Below are 10,082 nucleotides of genomic sequence, written 5' to 3' on the forward strand. Positions count from 1 at the left end.
TTTCTACAGTGTAACTGTCAGATTGTGTGAGTCAAAAATATTTGACATTTTTTAGCCAAACAATTTAATTTGGGGTTTTTCCATAGAGCCTGAGTTATTAGATTGTTCTGTCAAACTGCTAATTGCCAGGTCAAAAATGAACATCTATTGTTTGTTATTTTTGCCCAAAGAAATGATCCTTTTTAAAATCTCCTGTTAAATTCATATTGGTTTTGTTTTCTCCTCTTCTTCATGTCCTCTTTAAAACAATTGCTTGTATGATTTTAAAAATATTTGTCTCTAATACTTACTGTAACAACACTTTAATAAACATTGTTTCCAATATATATTTTATGTGCAGTAGTATCTGTGGTGTTGAGTGGTCAAAATATTGAGATTTTACAAGGTCATGGCAAAATATTTAAAAGCTTTGTGATTAAACATGTGATTTTGTAGAATTTACTAAAAATTTGGTTTAAAAAAAAACAACAATGATAACAACAGTGGAAATGTCAGAGCAATAAACAGTTGCAGGGGCTGATGGGGATTGATGGGCTGCTAACCCCTCATTTGTGGCTCCACTGGGACACCTCGCTCCTTGAGGCCCTTATGTAATCCTGGCGCTGCTTCAGCCTCGGCCTCTGTGAATTCCTGCTGTGTTACTGGATAGCCCGCAGTTACCACTTGGAGTGTAGGTCAAACGTATCAGTGAGCAGCTATTGGGAACATCTATATCTCCCCACCTCTCTCCCTCCAACCTACTACTCTCATTTACCGTTGCGTAAGGGTTGCCATGGAAGTGCGTTGGGGTTTCCATGGTGTTGTGCTCATTGTTGTGAGAACATCATGTTTTGGCCCCTGTCACACCTACTGATGTCATAGGTTATAGATTAGAGATATGGAAGGACATTAACTGTTCGGTTCAATGTAAAAGCCCATGTGTAGTTCATAAAAACGGATCCTTTAATTGGTTCTTTAATGAGACAAAGCAGGCTACACCAGGAAAAAAAGCTTGATTTTTTGTTATAACAACTGCACTCTTACATACATTTTTTACAGTCATGGACTCCCTTTGTATAACACCACACAAATCTATATATTCAATGGCTTTTTAGAGTTTTACTTGAAAATCTTGTTGATATTCTGGTGTGTGTGTAATTTGTTGTTTGTATATGTATGTGTGTGTGTGTGAGTGTGTGTGTGTGTGTGTGTGTGTTTAACTGCTTGAGGGTATGTTCACTTTCCAGTATTGCCCTCCTCTCATCCATCCAAGCTGACCTTTGACCTATAACCTTCTAAGGGGTGAGGAATTCACAACAAAGTTTAAAGCTCCTAAAGGATGTGCCCATAGTACACCAACTTAGGGCCTTTGCTTTTGAAGAACATGCTTTTCTCATCTTTAAAGTACTACATTTTCATATATATTTTTTGTCACATACAAAACAGAAAAAGTCCATTATATACATCCTCCATGTCTCCTGCTTTGTACCCACAGGTCCCTTTTCCTGCGACAGTAGCAAAGATCACATTTGATGTTTTTGGGCCAAGGTGTTGACCATCAGTCCAGTTGAAGCATCCATGTTTCATTTACCCTTGGTTTCTACGTTTATTCTAATCATGCAGTTCAAAAGAAGGAAAAAAAAGATAATGGATAACAATCTTTAGAAATCCTTTGAAGCAGTTGGTCAGTTCAGTGACAGTTTCACAAACGGGAGAGAATTCCTGTGAAGTGTGATGGTCCATCTGGGTGTGTGTATTTGTTGCATCAGTTTTGAAGATTATTCTCAGTGTGTACCACCAAAAGCATGATCTGCCAGTCTGCAGAACCTCTGGTAGCTTAGAGATGGAACTGAAGAGTGGTGAAGTTGGGTAATAATGGACTTACAGCTGGTCGGTTGGGTCAGGGGTCATGTTGAAGCCTCTTCTTCATACCGGTCGGTCCACGGCGTATTGGCAGGGGCTCAGGTTGGACACGGGGTTCTGCACTGCCGGATACGCAAAGTTGGTGTGCTGCTTGGCCTTGAGCCGCAGGCTGGCCAGGCTGGAGTTGCAGGTGTCTCTGTACATGTAGGGACTGGCTGTGGTGGCGTAGGGGCAAGTGGCCGCAGTCACTGCTACCGAGTTGAGCGCCGTGGGGCTGTTGAGGTTGTTGAGGTTGCCCAGGTTGTTGAGCCCAGTGGCAGGAACTCCGGCCACCGCTGAGGGCACCATGCTAGAGGCCATGTTCATGGAGGGGATGGAGCTGGGGGGGGAGAACATGGGCTGGGATGACAGGGGGCTTACATTCATTGAGTTAAAGAACGGGAAGCTCTTGGCAGAGAGTGGGCTGTTTGCTAGGCTCTTTGTGGCCCAGTTATTATAGGAGTAGCCCGTGTACATGTCATCGTAAGGCTGCATGAGTCCATTGAACTGGGCACCAAAGCCATTTTTGCATAACTCTGCCTGCTGGTTCCTCTCCCGCTTTCTCCACTTGGCACGTCGGTTCTTGAACCACACCTAAGGACGCCAGAGGGAGAAAAACATTTTGTGAGTGTACAGTCTATTTTCAGCTCCCCTCAGAGCCCCTAAACAAAATCCCACTTTTTCTTAATAACATGAAATATGCATGACAACATAAGCAGCAGTCACAGAGAGAAAAACACAAGTATGTTTTTTTTTTTTTTTAAATAACTACAACTGTGGCAGATTATTTTGTGCTCATGTAAAATCCAATCTCTCATAGTGGGAAGCATTATTGAAAATGTGTTTTCAAAGCCTTTAAAGCTTTTTCTGAGTCACTTTAAATGTATTTAAAAACATTCTTCCAACTTTGGAAATATAGATTTTTAAATTGAGGTCTTTGTTAGAATTTATACAAAAATCTACAAGCAGGACCCAAGTAAGATTCTCTGATTAAACACAGTATGTGACAACATGCATGTGAACACAGTTTATAGCAGAAAGATGCACCCAGAAAAGCTGCAGAGCTGGACTCAGTCATGCTGTCACAGGATAAGACACTAAACTTTAACTGAGGTCTACATAGAATCAGTATGGTACAGTATGTCATAACCAGTTTTTGGAACATGGAGAACTATTTTATCAGCAGCGGAAGTGAAGGCCTAGAGAGGAGGAGAGACACAGAGCACCCTCTGGATTTGAAACTGTAGCCTTGTGCTTCATAAACAGAATCCTTTATATCGTCTACATAACAGAGGCCAAAGAGAGTTAATGCAGTGGAAGTTTAAATATTCACCAACATTTCCGTTTTACAGACAGGAGGCTCAAAGGAAAATGATCTGAATGTGATCAACCAAGAAATGTTCTCTAAGATTCCCATGACATGTGATCACACATGTTGTTCAGTACATACAGTATATTACACTGAAACATTTCTCCTCAGACTCTGAACAATCAGCGTGTGATTGTTTATGAGTCAGCACTTGAACAAATATTATAGGTGTTTCAGGGTTAATTGGTCAAAAATTTGAAACAAAGTTTCATCACATATTGTATAAGATGTATAAGAATAATGTCTCTACAACCAGTGTTTTTTCACAGTTTTGTTTTGCTTGTAACTCCCAAACACTTCGATCAATCAAACTTAAATTTCACATTCTGAGACAAGACCAGAAATTACTTACTACTACTACTATTGCTTTTGGAAAAAGCGCACAGTAAACTATGAGACAGCTTTTTTTTTTTCAACCTCCAGAGGCAGAGGACTGTTGAGCTTTTTTCATGTTTTTAAGTTACACATGGTACATTTTTTAAAGGCCAAGAATAACTGAGTAACACACAATAGATTAAATATAAAAATGACAACCAAAACAACAAAAGTAAGCAAAACACAGTGCAACTGTAATTTTAAAAACGGAGTTCTAAAAGTGACGTAATGATTAAGGCAGCAGTCCATCTATTAAGATAGAAGGGGTTTAATTGTAACTGTGGAGGCTCATGCAGTACACACAAACACACCATTAAAATGCTGCTGGTCAGGTGAGGTCATGGTGAAAAGGTAAGGTGAGTCTGAAAGTTGACAAATGACAGTGAGAGCCAAGCGACCGGCTCACAGCCAGTCACTGATGCAGCAGGTGGATGGAGTGAAACATTTCCCTCACTTTGCAGTCAGTTAGGAGACATGAGACGCTTTCAGAGCTTCACTTAGAATTTAGATTAATATTATTTTTTGCGCACAAAGAAAAATAGAGTGAAGAAGTTATTTTCAAATGACTTTTTCTTTAAGAAATCAGAAAGAGTCAGGAGTCAATAAAGTTTAATTCTAAAACACATCCAGTCAGAGTATCATAACTCCTCTCAAATACTTTCAGTAATATTGTGTGCAAGTGTATTCAGAATTTTTGACATAATGATCCCAGAAAGTAAGTTGAAGTGTATCATCAAACAGTCATATTAGGCAAGGCTTATTAAAACTAATCATTGACTTATTTGAATAATGAGATCCCAATGAAAGAAATGTCAGGGAAGGGCAATCTTCACATTTGTCATTTTATGGTCCTATATTTGGAGGATATGAAATGGATTAAAGCTTTAATGGAAAACTGAAGGTTTTTAGAAATGAAAACCTGAAAGACTCTGTGGGTAAAAATCTGGACAAACTTTTCTAAATTAGACAAAAACCTTTCCTTGGAAACGAAAAAGGACAGAAATAGAGTATCTGACAGAAGCCTCGTGGCCATCTGTTAACACTTGTGTATTTGTTTTACATTAAAATTATTTGGTATCAAATAGTTCATCTCTTTAATCCCCATAAAACTTTTACAGGCACTTCCTGTGTTGATACTCAGCCATCTCTCTGTCCCCTTGGCATACATGCTGTGTATCATCCAATCCTCTGTTATTATAGCAACAGAATGCTGTTGATCATTAATATGTGCGTGTAAAGTTCATGACTCTGAGTTTTCCATCTCCCTCAGTGACAGCAGGGGAACCCCCCATTTTTACTGTGACTCAGTTTGAAGGTTGGTGGAAAGGGCCGAACCTCAAGGTCATGCAGTGGCTCATCTGCTGCCTCTTTATATGTCGTCAGTGAAACGATCAAGTGACTGAAAGAGATGGAGGTTGTTGAAGCCAAACTTATGATTTGATATCATTTTTAAAATGTGATTTTTATGCATACATATAATTAGTCAATTAATTATTGCTAAATTATTGTTGGAGATTTATTGATGAATTGGAATGTGGGGGCACAGACACTCCTATTTAGACAATCTGCAATCAACTGATCGAGGCAGTCGGCTGGTTTATAACAGCTCTGTCATGGAGCCTCTGTTTCTTATTTGTGGTAAATTCAAGCTGTTTTCTACTTTCGTATCAACTGTTCTGTACATGTCTGCTAGGAACCATGACATTTGTTTCTGGGCAAGAGGGGAAATGCATTACAATGAAGACTAAAAAAGAAGGAATGAATTAAAATCAGGAAATCAGTGGACTGAGAGTGATTGATATCTGAGCGCACTGACCCAGGCGCATATGAAAAGATGAGAGTGGAGCAAAATGACTCTTTAAGAGATCAAAATACTTTCTCTTAAAAAACTATGTTCAGCTGCTAGTCGCTAACTCTGTCCTACCATAACCATTCTGTAGTTTACTGCAGGAATAATTTAGTGATTCTGTATTTCAGTGATCCTGTGGGTGAGTGGGTACCTTAATATTCAACACCCCCCTCCCCCTTCACTCTCTATCAGGGTGATCCACACACCACTCTCAGCAGGGGTCACTCCCCCTCCCCCTTCCTGCCTCTCCATCACGTCTGACCAGGTGAGGAGGGAGGAAGGCGAGGAAGGCATCAGTGCCAGACTGTTCAAGGACTGTTCAGATCAGCACTGAGGGGTTTTTCTGTACATCTCCAAATTGAGCCTCCGTCTGGAGAGAGTTCCGCTCCTGTGGAAAACATCCTGCGTGGTCCCACAGGTACAGTACTGTCCCCCTTCCTCTTTACCCTGTACACTTCAGACTTCAGACACAACACTGACAGTTGCCATCTCCAGAAGTTCTCCGACGACACAGCCATTGTTGGGTGTGTCTCAGGGGAACGATCTGGAGTGCACGGAGGTCATCGCTAACTTTATTGACTGGTGTGGTAAGAACAATCTGCACATCAACCCCAGCAAGACGAAGGAGGTGGCGATCGACTTCAGCAGGAAGTCACTTCTCACTGCACCGGTGAACATCCAGGGTTTGGACATTGAGATCATGGAGGAGTACAAATACCTGGGTGTTTACATCAACAATAAACTGGACTGGTCTCACAACACCAGCACCCCGTACAAGAAGGGCCAGAGTCGTCTCCACCTGCTGAGAGGACTGAGGTCGTTCGGAGTGTGCAGGTCACTGCTAAGGACTTTCTATGACTCTGTGGTGGCCTCTGCCATCTTTCATGCAGTGGTCTGCTGGAGCTGTGGATGCTCAGAGAGAGACAGGAAGAGACTGAATAAGATGGTCAGACGTGCCAGCTCTGTCCTGGACTGGTCTCTGGACTCCACTGAGGAGGTGGGTGAGAGGAGGATGTTGGCCAAGCTGACGTCTATCATGGACGACCCCTCCCACCCCCCTGCATGAGACCTGAGTAGCTCCTTCAGTAACAGACTGCTGCATCCACGGTGCACTACTGCAGGTCATTTATTCCAACAACCATCACGACTGTACAACACCAGTCTGACCCAACAATAAACCTGCACTCTGGACTCCACTTTCTGGTCACTTTATTTGCACATACCTCACCGATTATCACCATTTTCCTATATTACAAACTGCACATTTAGTTTTTTTAATGCTGATTGCTGCACATTTTTTTTTTACCCTTTTTTATTTATATATATATATTTATATATCATGTAAATTTCCCACAAGTGGAATAAATAAAGTCTATCTTATCTTATCTTATCTTATCTTATCTTATCTTATCTTATCTTATCTTATCTTATCTTATCTTATCTAGCATACACCATGTTTCCCATACAAAAAATAGTATAGCTGGAACAGATTGGTCACATAGGCTCAGTGCAGCTGCGGCTATTTTGCCCTGTGTCAAAGAGCTGAATAGGTTTTGCATGTGGGGTACACCCTGGACAGATCACCAGTCTATCACAGGGCTGACACACAGAGACAAACAACCAGTCACACTCACATTCACATCTACGGGTGATTTAGAGTCACCAGTGAACCTACGTGTGTTTGGACTGTGGGAGGAAGACAGAGAACCTGGAGAGAACAGGAAGAACATGTAAACCCTGTACAGAAAAGCCTCTAGCTATGAGGTGACAGTGCTGACTACTGGTCTACAACAAACTTTTTATATTATAATTAGTAAAAAGTAATTCAGATTCTCTCATTCTGGGCTAGTAACATGGCTGCGGGGATGTCATGCTGTCTATCTGGCTCCAGCATCAGGTCAGAGTTTTACTTTGATTCTCATCAGCCCTAAGCTGTACTTTGCACCGCACATGCTAAACACACTAATTTAAAACTGTGGTGAACATTATCTGCTAAACATCAGCATGTCAACGTTTTAACTACGAGCATGTTAGCATGCTGACCTTGGCACTTTGCTGAAAGCTTAGCTGATACAGCGGGCTGTACACCAGAGCAGATAGCACAGGGGCTGATTTTGTGTCAGAGGCTTCTCTGAATGTCCCTTTATATGATAGTGATAAAATGTACCAGTGGAGTGAAGGCAGTTTTATTTATTCTGAAATCACAAATCAGACATTTGATTTCAAGGTCTTTACAGTCTGCACAGCATACAACTCCCTCTATGTTCTGTCAGGCTGCAGCTCTGATCATTAACAACAGCTCTCTGACAAATCACATGAATCAAGCTGACAGGTGAAGTATTTTGGGCATGTGGGAATTTGCCTACATGCAGGGGTTAGAACGGCCACTGATAGACATTAGGAACGAGACAATGTGTAGTCTGTTGTCCTTTCAAAATAACAACCAAGAGTGTGCGCTATGTGACCTTTCATGCAGCCAACATTAATTTGATCCATTACTTGTCAGGCAGGCCAGCGACTGTATTGTCATCCATCAGAATGTGTGTCCTCCTGCTCCATATAGCTACACTGACCAAACCACTGGGTGTGGGCACATTCTCCTGCACCTTTGACATTTAGGTTTAGTGTGTGAATTGAAGCTTTGATAGAAGGGAATAAAACATCTTACCCAGTAAATGAAATAATCTTTTTATCCTGTATTTAAAAAAAAAAAAAAAAACATTTAGGAATCCTTTTCCCTGCAGGTACATCCCTGGAAACTGATTAATGTGATCTCACTGAGGCCCTCATGACCACAGCATGTCTACAGACCAGTATTCAGCCTTGGGAGTGATTATGGCATATTTCATATTATGACATATTTCACCCACCTCCTCAATGGAGTCCAGAAAGCAGGATATATACCTTATTAGGCATGGAACATGGGGACATGGAACACCTGCCTCCATGAGGTGATTGTAGCCATTGGCTTTCTTTTTTACATTTTTTTTTTATATACCATTCAGATTTTTCAGACACAGAGCAGCATTCTTATTAATTATGTGGCAGCTTTAAAGTTGAGCATGGAAGTTGATTCTCAACCTTAGAGACGGCAAGTTTTGACAAAACTAAAAGAAAGGTTTTAATCACATCTCAAAGTCTTTCTCAGCTGATGGAAGACGACAATGGCACATGGTTGAAATCTGTGGAGACTCTAATGAGTGGTCTTAGAGTAACAGTATCTGCCAGACCTTAGGGTTCAGTCCACCCCATGATTCAAGAGGACTAACAGCATATTGAACATTTTGACATTAACTGAGGGCAAAAGACTAAAGTTAGAGTTAAAATAGTGGATAGGGCTGCGTTAGTGGGGGTGTGCTGAGCAGGAATGAGACAATGAAATTTGACTGGAGAAGTCCAGTTGGAGTACATTTATTTTTTATCACAATAATCATGAGGTAATATATGTAACAAGGTAATCTACCAGGAATGTGGGTGACTGGTGTTGTGTCAAAATGTTAATTGTCAGATGACCCTGCCTTATTTTACTGGAGCCCTCTGCTTTGGTGCCCTGCTGTGCAGATGGATTGAATCTTTTTTTTTTTTTTAAATGAAGGTAAATGTTCTAAAAATGGCCTAAAAATGTTTGAGGGAGGCACCAAAAGTAGGACCATGGGGTCTCTGAGATTAGTTTAAATCCACCTTGGCACCAGAGAAAAACTCAAGGAACATGTGCTCCACTCTACATTTTGTTATGCACAGGATACAAGAGGGAAATTTGGCCAAAAGTAGGACCATGGTGGTCTCTGAGATTAGTTTAAATCCACCTTGGCACCAGAGAAAACAGCATCTCATCATTGTTATGCACAGGAACAAGAGGGAAATTGGCCCAATGGTGGTGCCAGATGAAAGGTAATGAAGATCGTCATGAGTCATAATCAGGGCACCACAAATATGCAGACCATGTGTCCATGGAAACGTGGCCAGAGTGTTGAACAAATAACCTTGTTCAGTAACACAACACCTCACTGATCAGCACACTTCAACCTCATCACCGCAATCAAGCTGTAACAAAACCACGCTGAGACAGTGTGTGTGTACCCACCCTGACCGTGCCTCAGTGAGGTTGGTCCACACGGCAATCTCCTCTCTGGTGCTCATGTCAGGGTAGCGGTTCCTCTGGAAGGTAGCCTCCAGCTCCTGGAGCTGCTGGCTGGTGAAGTGAGTCCTCTGCCGCCGCTGCTTCTTCTTCAGAGAACTGTCTCGGCACTGGACTCATCAGCTGGTTGTGGTGGGACTTCTCTGTGTCTGCAGAGACGCAGGAGAAAAACTTATTTCATAAGGACACTGGGAGGTAGGAAGATAGGTAGGAGCAGACAGAATGACAGGATACACCAATAGTTCAACAAAAAAATGATGATGACCATAGTTTCCATGCCTCCAGGTAAGTTATATAACACAAAGTAATCATGCAAGTTATGAATTTCAATATTTTACAGTATTAACTTATTACAGTAAACTTCATTTGGTAGGTTGTATAAAAATTGAATGGATGAAAAAATAGAGTTTTTATTATTTTAATATTCTCTAGGTTTATTTTTTAGACATAGCACAGTTTCACTGATATGA

The 10,082-nt window shown here is 41.2% G+C and overlaps 1 protein-coding gene across 1 annotated transcript; it reads right to left on the bottom strand.

The window, feature by feature from the left end:
• Nucleotides 1-919: 919 nt before the first annotated feature.
• LOC108886071 (pituitary homeobox 3-like) lies at nt 920-9,722 on the bottom strand (the record flags this gene model as incomplete). Its single annotated transcript, XM_018680686.1, has 2 exons — nt 920-2,475; nt 9,555-9,722. Coding segments are annotated over 2 exons (738 nt in total), but the record flags the coding sequence as incomplete, so codon positions are not given.
• Nucleotides 9,723-10,082: the final 360 nt, after the last annotated feature.

The sequence above is a fragment of the Lates calcarifer genome, unplaced genomic scaffold, assembly GCF_001640805.2.
Source record: "Lates calcarifer isolate ASB-BC8 unplaced genomic scaffold, TLL_Latcal_v3 _unitig_1073_quiver_1213, whole genome shotgun sequence".
Taxonomy (NCBI): Eukaryota; Metazoa; Chordata; class Actinopteri; family Centropomidae; genus Lates; species Lates calcarifer.